The following is a 25,029-nucleotide window of genomic DNA, read 5'->3' on the forward strand; positions in this document are numbered from 1 at the left end:
AAGCAGGCAGGATCCATCCTGCCAGCGTACGAGTACGGACACCCGCACCCGCACGGACGTGCAGTTTGCGGATCTGTATGGGCTGGCTGTTGGTCGTGTGAATGAGGGCTAAAGCTAAACCCCATCAAAACAGCTAAATACACAGTTACAACACAGATATGGGATCTATTTTACCTTGCAAAGGATTTGTATATCTGACTGTCCAGTCTCAAGATTTACAGAACGATTCTAAACGGCTTTTTCTTTGTTGTGGTTTAAGAGACCCTGTCACCAACTAAAAAAGATTGCAGGAAGGGCCGGATTTGCCACAAGGCCACTGAGGCCTGGCCTCGGGGTGGCATGGAGCAGAGGGGCAGCAGGGATGTGAAATCCCCCCAACAGGTCCTGGGCAGTAGTTGTTTTCTACATTTAGCTCTGCTTCGGGCAAGCAGGGCTAAATGTAGAGCGGGGAAGCCGCTTGTTTGTTTATAAGTGATCTTGGTGATGTCGCCGAGATCACTTGTAATAAGACTGCAGTCTGCAGGCCCGCCCCCTCCCATACCATCTTGAGGAATCTGGCCTTGGGGCAGCAGAGAGAGTAAGTTCGGCCCTGATTGCAGGTAGAAGCACAGAGAAAATCAAGTATTTTAAATGCTTTCTTGCAGCATTTTCCTTACCATAAACATGTTTCTATTAACATACAATGTGCCTTTGAAAGTACTAGCAAATATGATTTGTCAGTTCCATAGCTCAGCCCCCTCCCTCCTGTCAGGTCATAGAACTTTCTTTTTCTGGGATTGTCTAATTACTGTCTGTGCTGGCCCAGCTCATCTGCCCCTTCCTCCTTACATAATGTGCTATATAAGGGAAGGAGGGAAGGGTAATACAATAAAGTGTCACTTGAGTGGCAGCTCCCAGTCTGCTGGGGTGGCTGACATTACATACAAGATGGCAACACCCAACAGCAATCAAGTCTGTAGCTGGGCATAAGCTGTCATCTAGCTTGGTATAGTCATGCCTGTAGAACTGTTATAAAGACATTAGAATGTAAAGCTGGCCATACACTAGTAGATTTTCATTCAAACGTTTATACAAAAAAATGTAATCAGAACATTCGATATTGCCATCAGAAACTTGAATGATGTCCGACAGCCCGTTTGATTAGAACATTCGATTTTAACTCCATTCATTTAAAAATGAATGGAGTCTCCAGAACAAAAACCCCATTTACTGTTAGAATTTTGTTGTTTATTAAGTTTTCCATCCAGCTCCTTTGATTTTTTTGTCACTACGGTGGAAATTGATCATCCATTCTATTAACCCATCAACTATTAACGAGAGTGCTGAAAACACATTTTTTGGAACAAACTTCTACTGGTATGTGGCTAGTAGACATGTAAGCTGTAAATTCAGTTTGGTTCGGATATTTTGTTATTTCGGAATTCAGATCCGAATTCTAATCGTTTCGGGTTTTGGATTTGGGCAAAATCTGAATTTTCGTTAGTTTCGGATAAGTTTACAAATATTCATTGTGAATACCACAGAAAACCATATACAGATATTAATACTAAAGCTGAATCTCCTAGACCCGAATGACATTCGGGATCCAAATTTCCTACTTGCATTCGAGAGCTCCTGAATGCCATTTGGGTCTGGGAGCCATATTCATATGTTACTAAAGCTCCCAGACCCGCATGGCATTCAGGAGCTTCTGATTGTAATTCAGAAAGTCAGATCCCGATTGCCATAAAGGTATCTGGGAGTCGGGTCTGGGAGCCTCAGCTTTAGTATTATATCTATATACTGTATATGGCTCCCATGTTGCCGTAATGAAAATTTGTGTTCAGACCCATTCGGATGCATTAAACTGAAAAAAGCATTTGGTTGTCCAGAAAAGTCACATGTCCGATTCAGTTTCGTTTTAGAACAAAATTCGGACGGGATCAGAAATTCGGAAATGGAAATTCGGATTCGGAAATTCGGATGTGTCTGAATGTCTGAATTTTGAAAAATTCTTCCAAATTTTGATTCGAAACGAATTGCACATGTCTAGTAGCAAGCTTAAGCTTCTTTTGTGCAGTGGCTGTTATGAATAGCTCTTCATTATCTTACCCATATGGTTTATCACATTTACTCGCAGCCAACATTCAAATTTTATCTTGGTTCCATATTTTACTCCAGCAAACTGATATCTGGTTGGTTGCTTGGGGTTACCATGCACATTGGATTTTGCACGGCCTTATGCAATGAGCCAGTGTATTTCATTCTGCTTACGGCTGACAGGAAAACTATAACTCATACTGCCTGAGATTGTGACACTCCCTTTGACACGGTTCCCATTTTTGACAGGCAGGTCTGTAATTAAAGATGATCTGTGTAATTCCACATCAGCCTAAAACAATTGCAATGATAACACGGTAACCGCCGCCACGCTGGGGCATTAGCGGCTTTTAGTTTTGGTTTTGATATCGCTGTGTGATGTTGGCACAACATATGGAATAATAATTACATTATAATATTAAAATGATTTATTGAAATAGTTTGAAGTGAAGAGATTAGACTAAAGCAATGAATGCAATTGAGGAATGCGTGCTGCAGTCTGTGACTACTGATGAGAAACTTTTCCAGCTGTTAGTGGGAGGTTGCAGCCGACCCTTGGCCTAAATGATGGTAGCTGCAGGAGATTGCTATTATGCATGATAGCAAGCATACTTCTGATTTTGCCCTCCTCCATGGATGACAAGGTTGTGCTCTCCTCCGCTGCTTAGTCACCTCCAGCTTGTTCTCGATCAATGTCTTCTTCCCTCGGCCATTAGGTGGTTACTAATGATGCAAAGCCTGAGCTTCCGTGCTGGAGTTGCACTGTCCTGGCACTTGGTTGGTACCTTGAAAAGTCTCAGAGTTTAATGCCTAAGGTCTTAGGGTTAGTTCCACTTAAGTGGAACTCACCCCCCAAACATTTTTAAAAGTGTATGTTCTGCCTTTTTTTGAGTGGAGGGAGTGGGGAAGGAATAGAACATGTTTTTACTGCTATCTGGGGCTCTATTTAGGTGGCCATACACTACACATATTTGCCTAGTGGTGCCTCTGTCGGCACCCTTTTGACTAGCATCCCCCAATCATCTGATTGAGGGAGCCGATCAGAAAATCTTTGAATGGACAGACCCAGCAGCCAATGAGCTGCTGGCGCTGTTTGAGTATTCTGACAGCGGCCAGTGGGAAAAATGCAAATAGCAGGAGATTCCTCCATCAACGCTCTTAAGCATTGATGGAGGAATCTGTTATATTTTCTTTGTTCAGCCCGCAGATTGAACGAAGAAAATATTACAGTGTATGGGCAGCTTCAGATAGATTTCCCATCACCGTCATGGTGATAACAGTTTCACCAGACAGGAAGAGATAAATGTGAAAAGAACTACTAAGAAGAAATCATAATCGTTGTATGTCTCCTATTGCAAGAAGGTATGAACTCAGGTTCGGGCCGAAGCTCCTTCTGCTGCCACCCAATCAGTTGCAGCCGGGGAACTTCCTTGCTGCATCTGCACATAAGCAAAGTGGGGGAATGCAGTCATGTAATTGACCTTATATTGCCCTGTGACTATATTTGGGCAATGGCATGGCCATGTGGCCATTTAGGATCAATGTTATCAGCACAAGCATCGCACCCTTGTGTTTATGTTCAGCTGCAGGGCGAGGAATGCCATGGCCCGCAGCTGATTGTTCGGGTGGCACCTGGATCTCAGGTTTATGAGAGACTCACAGTGTGCAGTGAAATGGGAGTAAGCAATTTCAGTACAGGAGAGGAGCCTGTGCAACTATGCAAGAATGCAAGGTTGGAGTTCAGCTTTATTGACCATTATTTTCTGCAGCAGAGAGTTATGAGATTTGGAAGCTTTTCCGAGTGTTTTACCTATAATATTTAAGTCTGCGATTCAGCATGGTCTGCTCACACTACATAGATCTGTTACCTGCTGCTCCCTCCCGCTGCCTCCTATCACACTGTCTGCTCTTAAATGACACCATCACGCTGGATACAGGAGTTCGTTGTTGTCTTGTCAGATGTAATTCTCTCACTGCATGGGGCCTCGCCACAGAATACTGCAGCACACCTACGTTGCCGAGAGTAATTAAGAATCAAAGCGAGAGTTGAAATAACTGTTTTGTAACTACCTGTAACAGTAAACTTTGTGAGTATTGATTCATAATCCAGGCCCTGCTAACGCAGTCTAAGTGGTGTGCCATTGTTGTGTCAATGTTATCAACGGAATCCATAGCTTAAAGTGTAATTCTTACAAAACTTTTTTCAATTATAGAGTGGGAAAAATTGGAACATCTGCCTGTCTATGTCCCCATTGGACAAAATTGCCTCTACTACTTGTCCCGCAATATATAATATTGTAAGTGGACAAAAATGAAGATAAACCCTCCTTAGACAGCTGTCAGTGGAATAAGTGCCCCCATTGGGCACATTTTCCTCTTCTTCATGTCCTCAGATTTATAACAGTGTAAGTGGAATTTTCACAAAAATGAAGATAAATCCCCTCTTAGACAGTTGTCGTTGGAACACGTGTTCCATTTGGGCAGATTTCCCCTCAACCTTTGTTCCAGTGACATCTATAATATATTTAATTCTAGTTCACTTTCTAAATTGATCTCCTTGGCAAACAGACAGCAATAAAAACTTCAAGTGGAAGTAGGAGAGAGGTGCTGGTCCCAGCCAGGTCTATAGCTACTACATGGAGTATCTGCCCAGTGACCTAGGTTCAGCATCTACCAACAAAACTCTGCTAAGGAGATCAGTAATGTAGTCAATAATGAGAAGCACCAAATAGACATTTTAAGAGTCCAAAATGTACTTATTGGTTCTGCAGATAACTAAAGAAATACAGTATATATATATATATGGCATCCATTGTGTTTTCTTACATCTGGATTTGTATGTCAAAGTCAGGTACAAATAGTCAGTGGATGTCAATATTTGCTTTGTGGTTATATTTTAAATGAAACATTTAAATATATTCCTCCAATCAAATCTATGATTACAGAGTTCACTGAATACTCAAAGCAGGCTTTCAATTACTCGCTTCTTTAATGGGGGGAAACAGGGGTATCCCCTTCCTTCATATATTGACTGAGGTTGTCCTGACTAATTCTTTTTCTACACAAGAATATGGTTAGCTCAGTGTAAATCTTAACCCCAAATGTATTTGTATTCAAATATGTGCCTAGGTGCATCAATATTTGCTAGGTGAAGATAAACGCTGTCCTTTCTGCTTCAGTAGGGCAGCACAGTAATATAAAACATTTGAAAAATGCATGGATTAAGCCCCCGGTTTTTTAAAAATAATAACTGATAATTTAATTAGAAAAATGACCATGTGTTATTGTTTCATGAATTGCAGAATTTTAAGGTTTGGGTAATATATGTACATGGCTGTTATGTATTCTTTATTTTTTTTATGTTCTTTTTTTGTGGGATGTTTGTTGGAGGAAAATATTTAAAAATAAAATGTATTTGAATAAAAAAATAAATAAATATATTGGGGAAAGAATGTGAAATCCTTGGTATTTAGTTATGGCAGTCTTGTAGTCAGGCTTATCAATATTCTGCTGGCCATAAATACGCCTCGAAGTGACTGTTCCTTGGTTGCCAATGTTATTCTCTTGCGTGTTTTTGTGACTTCACAGCTGAAATCACAAAAACATGCAAAACACAGACAATTTGGCATGATTGCATATTACCCAAGGTTAGGTTATACATAGTAAAGGTTTACATTTTTGTGAATGTCTCTTATTTAAGAAAAATAACCCTGTATTTAACTAAACTTTAAAAAGCATATTTCTTACCATGTCTTCAGTGGTTCTCTTTACTTTATATGTTGACCAGGACTTTCCATCATCACTGTAGGCAATCTTGTATGACTTGATATATTCTGGGCTGCCTATTCTTTTTGCTCCTTGTGTAATAACACCAGTGACTCTCATCTTCCTTTGTAAATTTATCTGTAAGAAAACAGAAATAATTTCAGTTATGCCCATATATATATATATATATATATATATAACTAATACAATTCAAACACAATTGGATTTGGATCCATGGTCCTTTGAAAACACTTTTCTACAAAAAGCCCTCAATCTTCAGGGACATCTGAAGATAGGCTTCCAGCTGCACCGTACTGGATTGAAGAGAACTGCACACACACACACACACCAAAAAAAATGGTTAAATTACCAGTTTACTGTAGTTTACAATTTACAATTACTTCAAGGAAGAAGGTACACAATACCCAAGAGAGATCCCTACCCACCCTGCCAGCTGCTATGATATGCTATAATATTTTCAAGACCCTACAACATAAAAACCCCTTGAAGGGGTGCAAAGGAAGATTGCCAATGCCAGTTAAGATACCTGCCACATATACCTGTCCCAGGTCTGTCCATTGTGATCACAGCTCTCTGTTCTCATTGTAGCTATACATGGACATTTTGGACCAATCCTCGAGTCAGCAATAGGTCTTCATCCAGAATGACTGTAAATTGCAATCTCTTGGTCATCTCTGAGTGTCAACACAGAATGACTGTAAATTGCATTTATTGAGCCATCTACTATGCTTCTTTGGCTCTATAATAAGGTCATGGTGCTGCTTCAATCTTATCTTATGATTTTACATCTTTGTGCTCTGACACATGCTTTCAATAAGTCCCTAGCCTATTATAAAGGAAAAGGAGTGTACAATTTCTGTACATTGCACTATATTGCGGACACATTTCACATTCCCCATCTCATCGGCAGAACCCATAGATTAGGAGTATTACAATGCAACGATTGCCGGCTGAATGAAATGTTTCAGTGTCAAAGACACTGATTGACGTCATAACCTTCCCGGCTTTTTTCAGCTTTGACACGTTAGGTTTTTAAATTGGAACTAAATAAAAAAACTTACCTCTCTCAGTTTGTTTTGCCTTCTGTAGCCCATCGGGGATATTTACCTTCTCTTCCTGTCCTAGAACCACAAAAGGAAGTGAGAGGAAATCCCTCTAAAGATAGAAAAATCCTTGTTGTCACCAGAAGTAGTGTTCCCACTGGAAGATTTCTCTTTCTGTTCTGGTGTTTTAATCTACTTCCACTCTATCCAAAACTTAACAAAAAGTTTGGGCTTTAATTCTATTTTAAAGGAACCAGGTAGAAATGCTAGATCTGACATCATTGACTCCATTTTGATGTGAAATGCTCCATTTTGTGCCTTTGAGTTGCTCAAGTAGGCCTGATATCCTTATCCTTTCTTCACTACTTGGTGAATCATTGACCAGGAGAATGTATGCACACATCAGATGTTGGGATACGTGTTTAATGTCATTGATTCAAAGCAAGTATAAGGATCCCAACCCTGTAATATGAATCTTGAAAAAAAATATCAATGGCAGGTGCCTTATTTCTAATCTGACAGGTTCCTTTTGAGGTGTATCTGTTATAATACTACATTGCCAAAGTTGGTTGTCTAGATGAAACAATGGCACCTAGTGGTATCTACATATACCTGCAGTTTCCTTTCTCCCTAGGGAACACAAAACCTAATGTGTGCAAAATCAAGCTGTACCCTCACTATCTAATGGCAAGATTTCCTCAATGGGGAGAAGCACTCAGTACAGAGGCTTCTCCCCATTCTGAAACAGCTAATGGTAAGTATTTGAATGGGAAGCCTCTTTAGTGAGAGCTTCCCATTCATTGAGTGATGAGGCTGTAGAAAAAGAAATTGAGGATGTAGTGTCCTCAATTTCTTTTCTATTTTACGAGGGAAATGTCAGGGGTCTGTTGGGACCCCTAATATTTCCCCGAAGCCCCCCCAACAGTAAAAAAAAAAATTAAAAAATATGAAAAAAATATACAAAATTATTTTAAAAAAGTGAAAACTGCCCCCCTCCCCCCACACACACATATTATTAGACAAGTGCAAAGACTAAAAATTAATTTCAGATGAAATCAACGAAAACTAAAAAAAGTTTTCATTTGTTTCATCAAACAAAACACATTTATATGCTATTTTGTATTCAGCCATTGGCGTGTTCTGGAGGCAGGGCGCATGACGTCATATAACACCGCACGTGTTGGGCGCCGCCATCTTGGTGTATATCTAGGTATACACCAAGATGGTGGGGCCAATATCGGCGTGTGAGGTCACCTGACGCCACGCATGCATGGCGTCATGTAACGTCATGCTCCCTGCCTCCAAGATGGTGGTACGCATTCACAGAACACGCTGGTGGCCAACATGGCCGCCGCACATTCTCAAACAAATTATTATTATGTGTCTGAATACATTTCTCGTATATTCGGACATATAGTAATTCATTAATTTACATGTAGCCCGGGGTCTGTGTTCTTTTTTTTATTTTTTACTTTTCTAGATGCACTTACTTGAAAAAAGGATGTCGGAATGACATCCTGACACTTTATTTTTATAGACTCTATTGTAGTTTGACATTTATTGTTTAACATTCATGGTTAACAATCAGTTCTTGTACTCACACACCAGAATATTTTCAGCGTACTGAATTTCTCTGCAGCTTTTCGGCTATTGAAAGTATTTTAGCACACTTGACTGCAGTGTGCTGATAATATTACAGATGGCTCTCTGTTGTGTGTTGTTGGCCATACACAGTTGTCAGTAGGTCCCAATGGGAATGTATCTAGACCTTTTCCTATCCACAAGCCTACTGCAATGATCTATGTGAGTCACCTAACTTAACGCAGCACCACTGTGCAGTTAGTGCTTCCAAGAGATCCAAGACATTTTTCCAAACTGAAGAATTTGGATTGCTGGCATTAATCTGGCAACTTTCCAGCAACTAGGCCAAGATTGATCCGGGCATGGTAAAACATGATTCATCTTTTATCTTCTTATAGCTTAATTTGTTTAAAAGTATGTCCAAAGTGGCACATTAAATTATCTGAAAAATATGTTATATACAATTTAAAAGAACTGGTCAGGAATATAAATTCATAAAAATCAGAATCTCAAAGCTTACAATGTTATAATAGTGCAGACTTTCCATTCTGGGAGAACTCTACCTGCTGTTTTTTCCTTGTATGACTCACCTTTTAGACATGTCATGGAGACTACCCTGCCTCTTGCCTGAGCTCTAGAAACTGATACTGTCTGGGCTACTGGAGGAGGGTTATATTTTAAAAAGCAAAGCATTTTGTTTTCCTTTATGTAATCCTGAAACACTTAGCATGTCTGCTCTGACAAGGAGAAAATACTAGGAAACAATCTAAAATCAAATAATTATTGAACGTTATGGCTTCACTATTATTACAAAGTCAAAATTGGGAGATTCAGATTATTAAACATTCCCCACTAGTGACTGGTTCTCTTTAATTCAGGTTTCTAATTTGCTCCTATTTTAAAACTGTCCAGGTTGTACAATGTATTGTATAACCAGTTTAAGTCTGTATTTCTATTCCTTTGAGAGAAATTAATTTCCGGGGTTTAGTTGTTTTTGAACCGCATTTCAAAAGCCACCTGAGTTCAGAGTGTTCTAAAAGTCATCAAAAATGATATGGTACAGTAAGTAAGTTACATTCCAATTACTTACAATATAAAATGAGTCACCAAGACTTTAAGTTCTACCTATAACATTCAAGATGATTAATTCCTGACCTGAATGTGATGTCAAAACCCTTTCCATGGACACTGAATGGATGAAGAATTAATGCAAATTAATCTTGAATGCAAAAGACTTGGCTGACGGTTACAATGGTGGCTTTTTTTTTTTGCTGTCCTGCAATCTGGTATAATGTAGTTCCAACAGGTAACATGAAACTCTAAGGGCCCCTAAAGGTTTTTAGCTAACATTACTACTGAAGTGCATGTAAGACTTGGTTGGAAGTGTAAGACCTTCAATGTCGGAGTACAGGGGGTAATTAACGAGGCGCAGAAGTAATCATCTCACACACACAAGCACACATACACAAACACCTTTAGAGCTTAGACCCTTCTCACATCTCCAGGAGCTTCCTGACACTCATCCAGTTTTCACACTCAGCCAGTGCACTCATGCTGCATTTTACAGTAACTACTTGGCTCTCTGAGTGGGGGAACCTGAGATTCATCCCATATTTCTGTAGACATAGACCTGCCTTCACCCCTTGCTGGTGAATCCACCCGAGCACATTGTTGCCTAGGACTATAATCCTCTCTGCCTGCCTCCTACTAACTAGCCCCAGGAAAACATATTTCCTTTGTTCAGTGCAGCAGCCTATTTACATCAGACCTACAACCCAGTATTTCCAGATTTTAGCAACAGGCAACATTAATCCCAAACAGTGACCCGTTTTCACCAATCAGAAATCAGAGCCCCTGTTACCATCGTATGGTCATGAAACAAGGTCAAAACTCTTAAAAAGGACACAGGGACACGTCCTCACATTCAGGCACCTAACTGCTCTAATTACCAAATCAATCTCTGTGTTCTTGTAAAGCCCCTGGATCCCAGTTTGTATGCTTGACCTCAACTCTTTTTCAGCACTAAGCATTGCCCCAAAGTATCACAATAGGCTCTAAAGCATAATGCATGTGGAATTTTTATTACCATGCAGTTACTTGTTTCCGAAAATGAAGATGGATCTTTCAGTGTCTTTATTACATTAAGTAGGTCAAATTATATCAAACGTTAAGCATTTATTGGCGATGATTTACTAAAAGAAAATGTTCACTTTGCAAAAAGAATAGTGACTTAGCTTAAGGAATAAGGTGAAGTTACATTGACTTCAATCATCCAATCATGTGCAAGCAATTTCTTTTCCTTCTTGTACTTGATTTGGATGTTATTATTCTCTATACCTTTAGTACTTTTTTACTTTTTAGCACTGTACAAACCAGTGCCTTACTTGCTGCATGCATCCTCATTGCATAGATTTCCCATCACATCATGTCCCTCTGATCCCCTATTACAAGCTGTGCTTCAGCCATGCCTCTCCCCCCCAAAAAAATATAATTTTAAAAAAAATCTAATTTGGTCTAGAGGGTTCATTTTTAGGGGTCCATGTTGCTCTCTGTTTACATGGACACGTCTTAATGTAAAGATGGTGGTCCTCATAGGTACTGAAGACTTCAGCAGCAACATGGGGATGTCATGTCAGCAGCAACTAGACCGATTGTGGTGGGCCCTGACTACAGTGTTGGATTGCTGGGTTTTTTTAGTAAACGATGTGCATTCCCTACTCTTTTTGAAACAAAAGTTTTGAAGATGAGTTTTGAAAGCAAGTTTGGGTTTCACCATAAGAAACTATATTCAAAGTTTGCACCAAAAAACCTAAAATCAGACCTGATGGTTTTTTCAGCATCTAACTTTACTTTTTTTCTCATCACACAAATTCAGATTTTTTTTACTTTTTTAATCTGAGTATTGAGGAATCAGATCCGAATATCCATCCCTCCCTTGTTCTCAGGTGAGTCCTGGTGGTGGGTTGGCAGCTGTGCTTTGGCATAGTGGGATAAGTGTTGTGTGGTGGGAGTCTACACTTGTCAGTCTTGGACTCTTGATCTTGTGACAGTGATATCTGATTTCCCCCTGGTGGGCAAGTTCTGCTTTGTTTGTGCTGTTTATGTTGTTTTTATTAATGCCAATAAATTTAGGTTGAGATAATTATGGAGCATCTGCCCAAGTTGCCAAGTGTCCTCTCTGTCCTGCTGTTGTTCATAGAACAATGGAAAATAATGCCAGCGCTGTGGATTGTAAACTGAGTTTGTTTTCACTTTCAGTCCAGGAGTTGTAAAAACACTGGAAGCTAATATAGTTTTACTCAAATGATACAAAATGTTGATGATATCATTTTTTATCCCATTCTTACTGCACTGTTCTCTTTCTAACTATTGTCTCTAATAAAAACAAATGATGCTAATGATTTGCTCATTGCATACAACAACCTGACCTTGTAAAGGTGTTGCAACAAGCCTGTACATAGGACATTCATCTGACTTATTCTTCACAGTGTTGGGCATAATTTGCAAATACAGTTCTATTGTGTCCGAAACTTTTCATAGAACATCAGACTTTCAACACTTTGCAAAGACATAGGGGAACCTCCTATTTCCCAAGTCAAGCTTCTCACCACTAAGATTGTTTCACTCAGGTGTACCTCAAGACACATAAACCCAAGCTGATGTCACAGAAAATGGGAGAACCAACACTTCAAGACACTCTAGTAGACACGGAAAACAGCTTACCAAACAGGTCCCACAGAGAGTCCTCTACCATCCTGCAAAATGCCCTATTAATCCCCTTCAGCAAAACCTTTTTGGGTCAAATATACTTTAACAATGATAAATGTGCACATGGGATTGCGTGTAATAATAAATATCTTCTTTACTGAAGAATAATAAAGTTATAAAATATTCAGGATAGCATTAGCAGAATGTAATGTTTGCGGGTCGGCTCTTTTGCAAGACACTCTTTACTAAAATGTTTTTCCAGAGTTCTTTGTGAAACTACAGAAGCTTTGGCACCAATATGCCCCCAGTCAGTGGCACTCCTCCTCTCTCTAGTCTGGAGAGAAATCTAGATTTTTGAATCCCAGTGCTGATTTCCAGTTGGGAGTATAACTCTTTCCCGGGGAACACAACAGCCTGCTGTGTTCCCTCAAGATGGAGGAACACATTTCTCCAGTACTCACATGGTGAGCCAATGTGCAACAGGGACATGGAGAGCAATTAAAACCTGTCAGAGGTTCTGGCCTTCCCTTATCCTGCAAAAAAGAAAGTGGGGGGAATTTATCAAAACTGGAGATGAAGAATCTGGAGCTGTTGCCCATTGCAACCAATCAGCATCTCTATTCAGTTTGCTCAGTTGGGATTTGAAAATGAATGAGAGATAGAAGCTGATTGGTTGCAATGCAAATCTGCTCCAGATTTTGGCTGCTCCAGTTTTGATAAATTCCCCCCAGTCTGTTAATGTCTGCCTCTGTTGCTGTTGGAGAGTTTCCTTATGTCCTGCCTGTTAAAAGGTTGTAAGCAGAAAAGTAAGTGAGGGTAAATCTCTCTAACTGATCCCCAGATTACAGTAAAATTATTGCCTCTAACCTTTTTCCACTCTATCCAAAAGAAAACAAGTTTTGGCTACATATACACTTTCATTTCAACCACGTTCCATGCAGTGGGTTTTGCAATTATGTTTACAAATGATCTCCAGAAACTGAACAATCCACTACCCACCAATGTATTGACCACCAGAATTCAGCCAGTTATGAATTTGAAGCTGGGCAATACATTGACACTTAGGGGGTTACTCACTAAGCTGCTGAAGGCAGCCAAGTGAATAACCAAGCCGTAGTGAAGTGAGCCAAGCAACGGTCGCCTATTCAGTACGGCTCAGTACGGCTGATTTCAGCCGTACATCGGCTGAAATCAGCCATACATTGGCTGCACTTTGGTCAGCCGAACATGCTGTGCATGTTCGGCTGACACGAAGTGCAGAAGGACTTCGACTCAGCCGATCCAACATCTGGATTGGCTGAGCCGAAGCTCTGGCAGATCCCACACTGCGGTTCGCCCCTATTCACATAGGAGCCGAACAGCAGTGAGTGAATAGCCGAATGGTGTCGAGCGTAATTCGCTTCGGCTATTCTGCTCTGTACCTCCGTGGTACCAAGCAGAATAGCAAATAGTGAAAAAAGTTTTTTTTTTAAAGTTCAAATTAGAAAAAAAAATGTTAATAAATAATGCATTAAAAAAAGAAAATCAAATAATAAAAAACAATTGGGTGGAGCTAGCAGTGACAGCTAGCTCCGCCCACCTGTTTTATATTGGCCGGCACTTGCTAGAGTCTTCTGGCAGGTCCCGGCCAATGAAAAGCAACTTGGGGCTCCACCCCGCTGTCATTTACGGGGCGAATGACCGGCCTTCGGCACGCCGTTCTCCGCGCTTCAGCTGACACTTTGGCTCAGTCGAGCGGATGCATGTGCCTTTGGCACGGCTGACCTGCTTGGTCGCCTTCAGGTGCTTTACGGGCTACAGTGAATGGCCCGTACAGCAGCCCTTCGGTTCGACTGAACCGAGGTGCTCCCGCAAACGAAGCTAGCCGAAGAATCAGCCGAAGCTACAGCTGGATCCTTCGGCAGCTTTGTGAATAGACCTATAAATTAAACTGAAAATGGATAAACAAAATGCCAGAATATCAAATAGTGAAAAAATATTTTTTTTTAAAGTTGAAATTAGAAAAAAAATATTTAAATAAATAATGCATTAAAAAAAGAAAAACAAATAATAAAAAAACAACAATTGGGTGGAGCTAGCAGTGAAAAGCTAGCTGCGCCCAACTGTTTTATATTGGCCGACACCTGCTAGAGTCTTCTAACAGGTCCCGGCCAATTAACAACAACTTGGGGGAGCCGGCAGTGATGTCACGGCCGGCTTTGCCCAGTTGTTATTGTTTAATAACAGTGCAGCATCCCCAGGTCATTTGGGGAAGCTGATCTGTCATTACAACTGGGTGGAGCCAGCTGTGAGATCACGGCTGGCTCTACCCCACTGTCATTTACGGGGCGAATGACCGGCCTTCGGCAGGCCGTTCTCCGCGCTTCAGCTGACACTTTGGGGGTGATTTACTAACCTAAACACACACACACACACCAGGTGTGTGTGATTTTCACACAGCAAATTGTATTTATCAACCAAAAAGTCTCTAAAAGCATATTTCCACTAATGCCATATATGGAAAAATCATGCACATGATGCATATATAATGCTGCTTCACAGTTTAGACAAAAATGGTTAGCTCATGCATTTACATTCCTGCATTCATCAACGCAAGCAACATAACATAGAGCTAATTTACACCACATTACCTTGCAATTCATTGCAGGGCTTTGCACAACACACCTGCTGGGTGTGTACACACTACAAAGGTGTTTCGATTCCTCCCATAGATCATGCTGGGAGGGAACACACTACAGAGGTGTATACACGTTCGTGGTGTGTTTAAAAGGTTAGTAAATCAACCCCTTTGGCTCAGTCGAGCGGATGCATGTGCCCTTGGCACGGCTGACTTGCTTGGTCGCCTTCAGGCGCTTTATGGGCTATAGTGAATAGCCCGTACAGCAGCCCTTCGGTTCGACTGAACTGAGGGGCTCCCGCAACCGAAGCTAGCCGAAGAATCAGCCGAAGCTACGGCTGGATCCTTCGGCAGCTTTGTGAATAGACCTATAAATTAAACTGAAAATGGTAAAAAAAAAATGCCAATGCCATAGAACCCTATCTGATTTTTTTCTGTCGAGTTGTATCAGGCCAATATCAATCCCAACTTCTTGTGATCAATGGAAACCACCATTTGTTGACTGCTTTGTAATTTCAGGGGGAAAAAAAAGGATCCAAATTTTGATCACGGTATCATATAGTCATGTGTATCCACTAGCCATACAGGCAGCACTTTTTAGGCAATTTCAACCTCTTTTAACCAGCTTTCAGTTGCTTATACAATTAAATTAATTGAAAGAATGAAAGTAACCTACCATTATGATATTTAATTGACTGGAAAACTTTGATCAGAGTTACAGAAGTAGATAGAACGTAAGATTGTAAGGACCTGAATGTAACCTGTCCATGATTCCGATTAATAATGATCAGATTTTTTGCTGCATTTAGTCCGATTTCCCAGCAGTCAGTATTAGACATTTGATACTTTTTTTAACATCAACAGAAAATCAATTTGAAATTAAGGTGAAATGATCAAATTGTTAAGTGTACTGCAGCAATGGTGTATTTTAAATGTTCTGTGGTTAATGCCGGCCGTATACTTGGCAGTTTTGTTGGCAGTTATGGAGCTTTCTCTCAGTTTTTATCAATAGCAATCTTCCAGCAACGGTTTCAAAGCTTTTTGTGGTCAAACAATAGAAGTCTGTGGGGGAAATTGATTTAAGCTGCTGCAGTGCCAGTTAAAAAGGAATTTTCAATGGACTTATACGGCAATTTTGGTTATTTGTTCATTTGCAACTAGGAAAAAAATGGAAACAGTGGACAGTAGATTGCTGTTTTTTTACTGACTCTGTTGCTATTTTAATATATTAAGAAAATACCCACCACAAAGAAACTACAGTGTGAAGAATCTTCCACGTCTGACACAGGAGTGTTTGAAGTCCAGTTCCCCTCTGAGCATGGTTCCTTCTCCTGGCCTTTATGTAATTACATTGTCCTGTAGCAATGTAGGGGCAGGTGGATGCGACCACACAGGGCAGAGGAGGCCCAGTCATTTTGTTTACTGCACCTTTGAGAGACAATGGTCACTAGGATTAAAAAAAAGAGGTGAATTTCTCCAACGTGGACACCAACAGCAATAAAAACCTGTCAGCTATTTCCTAGTTTATCTAAAAACAAAACAAAAAGAATGGCTGGAGATAAACTTCAATATGACACTTTCATACTCTGAAGCTGTAATCATTCTAAAATGAGTACAATATTGTGTCTGTCCTTGTTTAGATTTTACCATATTGTTGTCCCCAAATACAGCTCAGTTGAAGTTACAAAAACATATATAAAGTCAGATAGACAATGTTTTAGCAGCCTACATTTTCATACTCTTACCTTCAATTTCTTTGTTACAGTAGCAGTACATGTTGCCTAAATATCACTGTCCAGTCCAAAAGGCATCAGAGTAAGGGCCCGTTCCCCCCCAAATTGGAGGTCTGTTTACTTCCAGTTTCAACCGCCGTTGACCCTTGTTCTGTTCCATTGAGTTGTTTTTTAAGGCTATAAGATGCCTTATAGCCTTAAAATGGTGACAACCTATACCTCCATCTTATGAAGAATTATTGCGAAGGATTCATGATATTCATAATTTGGAATATCTAACGGCTCGATTGCATAATACTATTCCCGAATTTGATAAGGTGTGGTCCCCCTGGCAAACACTCGAGAGAACTAGGAGCGATGCCACACTTCCTGATGTTCTTCATTTCCCGTGAGTACGAGTATGAGTACGAGATAAGATTTCCCCTTTTTTTTTCTCCTTCCCCTCTTTCTTTGGATTATACTATTGTTCAATTTAATTACATTACTTTATTTTTGTTTCATACCCCTGTATCTATGTTAAAACCTAAATAAAAACAAAATGGACTAAAAATATATTTTTCTTTTGTTTTGCCAACCTCTATTTTAATTAACATGTCCTGAGTGGACATGCTCTACTTTTCTTTCAGCGCACTGCAATCTATCAGAACGGAATGCAGTGAACAGGTCCCATTCACATCCATTCATTTTTTGGGTTACATTCCTTTGGCATCCATTGAAAAACGGATTGCAACAGATTGCAATGGATATGGTGTGAATGGGGCCTAAGACCTACTACTCTATGTAATGTAACAAACCTGATCAGTCATGTTCCCTCCACTCTACTCACAAGTATCCTCACTCTATGTTAGGATACTTGTGCTGAAGGGTGTAGCTGATACTCATCTTTGCCAACACAGAGCTCTGCATTGTGAAGGCTGGAGGCAGAATTCTTACTGAGAGAAATAGGTAATTTGAGGCATTTACTAGCAAATAAAAATCAGTCACAAATCATAGCAGAGGTACAAAACCACGAAGAGATGAAGAGGTATGAAACTTTAATGGGCTCCATGGGTGAAAGATGACTACAAAACATTGACCCTGCCAGTCCTTGTCTGAGTATTTAGTAGAGATGATTTGGAAATTGCAATAAATATATTTCATTTTTTACTCCTCCTCTGTTTACTTTTTATTGTATTGTATTCGAGAAGTATTGTCCTCCCTGTTTTCAAAGCACACACACAATTTTGTTTGGATATACAGTATTAATAACACTCCTACCAAGAAAGGGATGGTAATAAAGCCATTTTTCTGTTCGAAATGGCGTTATTAATTGAGCCGAATTCCAACATGCTGACACATGCATTAGGAGTATTATATAGAATAAGCAAAAAGATTTCTAAGCACCGAGAGCATCCATTTATTTTGAATACCTCTTTAGAAAAACGACAAACAGCCGAGCTATTGTGTGAGCTTTATGGCGTCGCGTGTGTTTCTACCTCATCTTTTTTATTTATTTCATTTAAACAAGAGATGGTAGTGTGTAAAATGGAATGCAATGTTTTTCATGTTGTTAAATACACGTGTGTGTGTGTGTGTTGATAAACGGACAATAATTTTCATATTAAAAGCTTTTTGGGTGTTGTGAAAGCAAGTGAAGCTGCACGTTTGGACATCAGTTTGTTGAGTCATGTGGGTCAATCCAGCTTTTGTCTTTTAAGCAGATGATTGCAGCCTGGAAATGTGGTCTTTTAAAGGTTACTTTAGAAGCATGACCTAGAGCTTGGACACTATGTACTTTCTTTTAGCTGGAAGTCATCTTGTGGCTCAATTTTCTCATTTTAATTGCAATCTTTTTATTTTGTTATACAGTCGAATGCTTTTTGCCTAAAAGCCCTCTATGGGGAAAAATATTATGTTCTAGTAACCGTATGGGGTTGATACCTACAATGATAGCGCTTGGTATATTAATACTTTTTTATTTCTCATGCTTCATTCTCTGCATTTACATTCAGACCAAGCTGTCCAGCAACAATGACATTTGCAGAAATTGGGACAAGCCCTGTAACACTGCCAGGGGGCACTTACAACAGCTAACTTTCATTCATATGGTTTAAATATTTTTTCAAAACACAAAAATGTTGTAGCTGTAACTTCTAGAAGTATTAGCTAAAGTTTGACTTTGTTTGCTTGCTGTTAATTTGTTGTTGTTAATTACTGCATAATTTCACTGCAGAACAAACTTGGTTGTCAACCTGTTACAGGAAGTGGAAAATTATGGAATAAGTGACAAGGCAGTATTGCTGGAGGGACTATACATAAAGTATAGTGTATACAGTATATATCCAAAGTAGTTACTGTATAGAGGCACTCATGGGTCTTGCAGCAGAGATAAGTCAAAGCATCATCATTTTATTATCAGTGTATCGATGGAGCTATGATAATAAAGATGGACTAAGCTCCATCAAAATATATATATACAGAGAGAGAGAGATCACTTCCCTTTCTCCAATGCGACTGGTTGACTAGCTCTCAGTGCTGCCACATAAAAGATCTTAGCCCTGCGTTAGTTCCATGCACAACTTGGATATAACTTAGAGGGGGCTTTCACTCTTTGTTGCTGGTGTATAGATGTAGTGGCAGGAGAATAGAGTTTTGGTATGTGCTGTTGGAAGGAGGAAACACAAAAACATGTCCATAACAGTTGAAGGGAGCTTCTGTAACCATAAAGAGACTCTTAAAGCCAAATGTGCTCTTATAAACCTCACACAAAGCTACCATAACTTGCCTTTCCTAAGCCTTTCCCATTGACTTTGCTGTGTGCATCTGAAATGGCAGAATTCACCAAAATCAGCAAAAAGAAAACTCTCAAGTTCACTCTTACCTGCCCATTAGGAGGTCCAATAGGTTTTGATGACTTAGGCGGACTGAGACAATTATAGGAAAGTGTGGCATCTAAAAACCACAGTGCATAGGTCTCTGTAAACAGTTAGCTTGAGGATTAACAGTAAGCTCATAATCAGCCTTCCAGTGATTTCTGCTTGTTATTTAATATTTATGCATGACTTTATGTTGCTTTCATGAAATAGAAAGTAAGCATATTCTTGCCATGGATATAAGCTGTTATTGTCAGTGTGCGATCCATTTATGCTGTCATTTGATGGTTACCCAGAGAAGGGTTGCTAGAGATGAGCCAGCTCATTAAAAGGAGAGAACTGTGGGAGTTGCTGACTTATTTCAAGGTACAAGCTCCAGGGCTGTTAGACTGAGTTTGGCTTCACTTGCTAGTGACCTTGGAAAAGCATGCAGGGCAGGAGTACAAACATTGTAGACACATTCTTACTCCATGTCAGTGGTTCACCAGGAATTCAAACAATGATCAGTATGGTAGCCTTGTAACTTCAAGCTGTTATGGGTAGCACAGTGGTGTAGTGGTTAGCATGTTCTCTCTGTGCTTGTGTGGGTTTCCTCCAGGTTCTCCGGTTTCCCCCCATACACCAAAGATATGCTGGTAGGCTAATTCTCTTCTGTCTAAATTGGCCCCCGTATGTTTGCCTGTGAGATAGGGACCTTAGATTGTAAGCTCCTTGAGGGCAGGGACTGAGGTGAATATGCACTGTGTAAAGTGCAGATTATAGTGCTGGCACCATATGTCCACTTGAGCAGAGTATTCACAGTCAAATATTAAAACATTTCCTTGTTTCTTTCAGAGTGGAAGAAAAGAAAAAGGTGACCCACTAAACATCGCCATCGATAAGATGACCAAGAAGACACGAGACTTGCGTAGACAGGTAAGCTTCACTGTTATATATATATATAGATTATATCTATATATATATATCTATATATATATATCTATATATATATATCTATATATATATATCTATATATATATATCTATATATATATATCTATATATATATATCTATATATATATATCTATATATATATATCTATATATATATATCTATATATATATATCTATATATATATATCTATATATATATATCTATATATATATATCTATATATATATATCTATATATATATATATTTTCTCCTGTTTTACTAACTGTGATTGCCAGTATATAGCAACAAAGAGTGTAAAAGCAAGATCATTTACAAATTCAGTAGTAGCGACTCCAACCAAAACATGAAGAAAACATGGATCGCATGAAAAAAAAAATTGCAAAGGAAACAGTCATGATGGTGTGATAGACAATGTTACCATCAGCCCAGATCAGTGGGATTTGTTTTTTTGGAAGAGAAAAAGTTCTTCCGGCTGTTCACTAAGAATATTAACTCTGAAAATGGTCTAAAAAAAAAGATATAGATCAATCAGTGTGCTTGAAACATGGTTGATTGGCCACATTGAATAAAGTGAATTAGCAGGAGACATGTACCAGCATGCTTCGGGAGCTCTCTTGCTTTACCTCTTTGTAAAAGTTGTATTCATTGTTAGCGATGTTAGATTGTTAGCCCGTCTTGTATCAGAACTGGTTACATTGATTATAAAATGTGTCCCTACTATATGAATAATAAAATGATATTGTACGAATTTCAACATTTCTGGCTTTTTTCGGTGGGTTTCCACGGACAACATATCCTGACAGTTGCACCAAAAGCATTTTGACATATTTTCAACTGCAAATAGAACCTATCAGCCTTTCAGTCAGCTTTTCTTATTCAGGGTTCCATGAAGGTCATTAGAGGTTCTGTGAGTAGATAACAGTGGACAATTGATCTCCTGCTTGATATTGCATACATAGTTACAGCACCAACACCACTTGCCAGAAACATTGCTGTGGCATTATAGAACATCTCTCATGTCTCAGGTAATTAAACACTGACACAAATGATCTTTTTACAGTAGCTGCCTATAAAAGGGACAACGTTGTAAGGGGGCATCTCTCCCACTGATGATGCTTACATACCATGAACTGTACATATGATATTTTTTTACAGAATGTAGTGCTAGGGAATATTTTTGACTGAAGTGTTTACTGTGGTCTTCAAGGAATAGGCTTACACAAATACAAAGTATAAAAAGTTAAGTATCTTTACTGATTTAAAGACGTTACAGATGAAAAGTAGAATAGCACATATGTATACAAGAAGCAGTGAATTACCTGCATACACATATGCAGTCAAAACAGAACAATCTATATACCCTGGTTTAAAATATAACCAAACCCAAGAGCAAAAATGTAATAAATTGCATCTTACTAGTCCTCCGTTGTGATGACTGAATTCATTTTCTTTTTTCAAGCTAAGCGCATTTTCATACAGAAAAATAACTGTTGATCTTGCCAGAAGCCTTGTGTCCTAGTCACTTCCTTTGCATTGAACTGAAATAATCAGACTTCCCATCTTCCTTAAATAAGTGTGCCACCTTCCTATATTATGGAGATAATTCTAGACACCACCTCTAAGGTCAATAAAGTATTTGTTAAACTTAATCTGGCCCTTCAGAGCTCTAATGGTGCAAGCAACGTTAATTTGGGGGTTTGTGAGCTTTATTTTTTATATTTATATAGAATCACTATTATTCCATACATACCATCTGACATATTAATCTAGGCAGCACCTGAACTTCAACTGCCACAGCTAAAATGTCATTGTGCAGTCTTCGTACGTCTTTATTTAGGTTTACCAACAACATTGTCGATGCAGGGCCTACCTAAGCAATTTATAGCTAGTCAGACGGTGTCTTCTACTACATAGTTCTTTATAAATCCAAAGGAATTTGAAAAATCAGATTGTAGCATGTGTGGCCTCCTTTTTAAACAGCAGCTTTGGGGGGTATGTTGTTAGGATAGCCATAGACATAAGAAAGTGCAGAACACAACTGCTAAAGGTGATCAATAATTGTCCTGATCCAATTCCCAAATCAATGACTTTTATAAAGCTTAAAGTGACATTACACCCTCAGATTTTTTAACATAAACCAATACTGGAATGTGTGCCTTACTTTAATCCATGGTTGTTTCCCTTCTCTTTGCTGCTCTTCCTTTTAAATCCTTATCTCTTCTCATGCTGGGGGAGAACTTCCCTTTGCAGCTGAGTGACTCTTCCTATAGTGCTGGCTCAGGTTGTGAACCTTCACACAGACACCATGTATCCATTTCAGAGACAAGGCAGTCTGCTGCAAAACAGAAGTTCTGCCCAGCATGAGAAGAGATACAGATTTAAAAGGAAGAGCAGCAAAGAGAAGGGAAACAACCATGGATTACAGTAAGGCGCACATTATAGTATTGTTTTATGTTAAAAAATCTGAGGGTTTAATGTCACTTTAAGTGAGGATGTGGATGTTTGAGGCTACCTTGGGGTGTTTACTGACCAATGGAAACACTGTTTGTCTCACAGTTAGAAGTGAATGAGTGTTCATTTCCATGAGATTTCCGCAAAACTGGAAATTTCAGTAAAAATGCTATTTTGGCTAACCTCATTGTAATCAATGTGGAATGTGAAATTAGGTGGTTTTTGATGGCTTCTTAAGGGTGCTAGGGCTCCTGGGGGTTAAGGAACCTCCATTCAGCGCTCCAGGTCTTCTCATGTGCCAAACAATCGCCCCTCATTAGCCTTAGATTTAAAACATTTTACAGAAAGAAAAAAAAAAAGTATAAATCACAAATGCAAAAACACTAAATTAAAATAACATACTACATTAAATAACCCGGAAAAAAACACGTCTGTAAAGAAATAAAAAATAATAGATTGGTTTTTTTTTTCCCCAAGCAAATTCAGCTTAAGCAACTCAATTAATTAAATTGAGATCTTCTGCACCAGTGATTTTTTTCTGTAATTTCACAGTGACATAATATTGCTAACATCATTCTGCTCATCTACACTCATCTTGTTTGAAAATCTTAGTGTCTGGCCAATCTTTTCCTGCTCCCAAAAAGTATAGGGAAGGCAGGTAATAACTTGTAGGCAGCTTTTGTCTGTCAGACAAGTCACACAAGAAACGGCTGTAGGTCCCAGAGCTATAGAGGACAGGCAGATGCTCCCCATCATTCTCAAGAAGACATCAGAACATCTTTGGCTAGCCTCAGAACCAGAAATAGGCATAATAGAGTGATACTTAAGCATATAATCATACTTATGGGCACATTTCAGGAGGCACAGTTCTGACTCATAGAAGAATAGCTGGAAAATCAGAAAAAAAATTGCTGTTATATAATGGGGGACACTGATAAGGACAGAAAAAAAGAGCTTAGAGGCATTTTTTGGGAGTTGCTCTATTAAAATGTTGATTGCCTTCCTTCACTGATAAGCCATGTTAGTCTCTCAGACTTCAGGGCAGTAAAAGTTGACAGAATCTCCAAAAACTTTAACAGTATTCTAAGACTAAAAGCCAGTTAGAATAACATTGGATTCACCCTGCTGCTTGATAAATTTCATTTTTATAGCAGTGCAAAAATTGTAGCTATATTTTTTCTATCTTGTATTTTGGTGTATCTTTATTTTTGTTGTCTGTGATCAAATGAATTTCTGCTAAATGTTTATTGGGATGACATTGGACTTTATGGGACACTTAAGGGCTTCAGGGGAAATGGAGAGTGGTTTAACACAGATGATTTACTTTGCCAAACTGCAGTTATTTATTTACTGCCTAATTACTGAGGGAAGTTTCATCTATTTCACATGTAACATTTGCTGATACATGTATAGGTTTCTGTATTAGCACACTCTACTTGTTCCAGGTTTGAAGCAGGACAGTTATTAAAACCACAGATACTTGTTCGTATGTATAATGTGGCCTGCACAAATTTTGATTTCAGGTACAAGAGGATTTTAAAGTCCATTACCCACCACCATCCATCATCCTTCATCATTTACCATATCTTTTCTTAACATATATAGTTATAATCATCTGTTTGTCCTAATATGAGTTATAGGATGAGATGGAGTATACCATTTATACATTAATTAATTAATTTATTGTATTATTTAATTATTTTATGTATTCATTCAATCCTTTCTAGGGAGAGGCCAAGGTTAAAAAACTTGGCGATAGATTCTCCCTTACTCAGGATCTCCTCACATTTAACAACTTCAGAATTGCATCTCTTTGACTCAGGATCTTCTCCTATAATAGTCCTAGAGATAATCTCTTTCTATCCTAGTATCTCCTCCCATTAAGGGCCTGGAGATATAATGTCTCTGGCCCAGGATCTCTTCCCTTAAAAGACATGGAAAAAGAATGTCCTTGGACCAAAATTTCCTGCCATTAAAGCCTCAGACATAGAATCTCCCTGGCCCAGGATCTCCTGCCATTAAAGAGTCAGACATAGAGGGGTCTATTCACGAAGCTGCCGAAGGATCTGGCCGTAGCTTCGGCCGATCCTTCAGCTAGCTTCGGCCCCAGTAGAACCGAAGGGGTGCTGTACGGGCTATTGTAAATAGCCCGAACAGCTCACGATCATGGCCGAGCCGAACGCATATGCATCGACTCGGCTGAGCCGTGCTGAAAGCCGAAGCAGGCCGAGCGGCCGGCCATTGGC

At 39.3% G+C, this 25,029-nt stretch overlaps 1 protein-coding gene across 1 annotated transcript in view; it reads left to right on the forward strand.

Moving 5' to 3' along the window:
- Positions 1 to 25,029, forward strand: part of LOC108788010 (catenin alpha-2-like) — a gene marked incomplete at its 3' end in the record, with an annotated part of 1,352,655 nt that overhangs the window by 1,262,169 nt on the left and 65,457 nt on the right. Inside the window, exon 8 of the mRNA XM_018557721.1 lies at positions 20,234 to 20,314. Coding sequence (XP_018413223.1) covers positions 20,234 to 20,314 — 81 coding nt within the window. The remainder of the gene's footprint in view (positions 1 to 20,233; positions 20,315 to 25,029) is intronic.

This window comes from Nanorana parkeri, unplaced genomic scaffold (genome assembly GCF_000935625.1).
Source record: "Nanorana parkeri isolate BGI_ZX_2015 unplaced genomic scaffold, ASM93562v1 scaffold299, whole genome shotgun sequence".
Classification (NCBI taxonomy): domain Eukaryota; kingdom Metazoa; phylum Chordata; class Amphibia; order Anura; family Dicroglossidae; genus Nanorana; species Nanorana parkeri.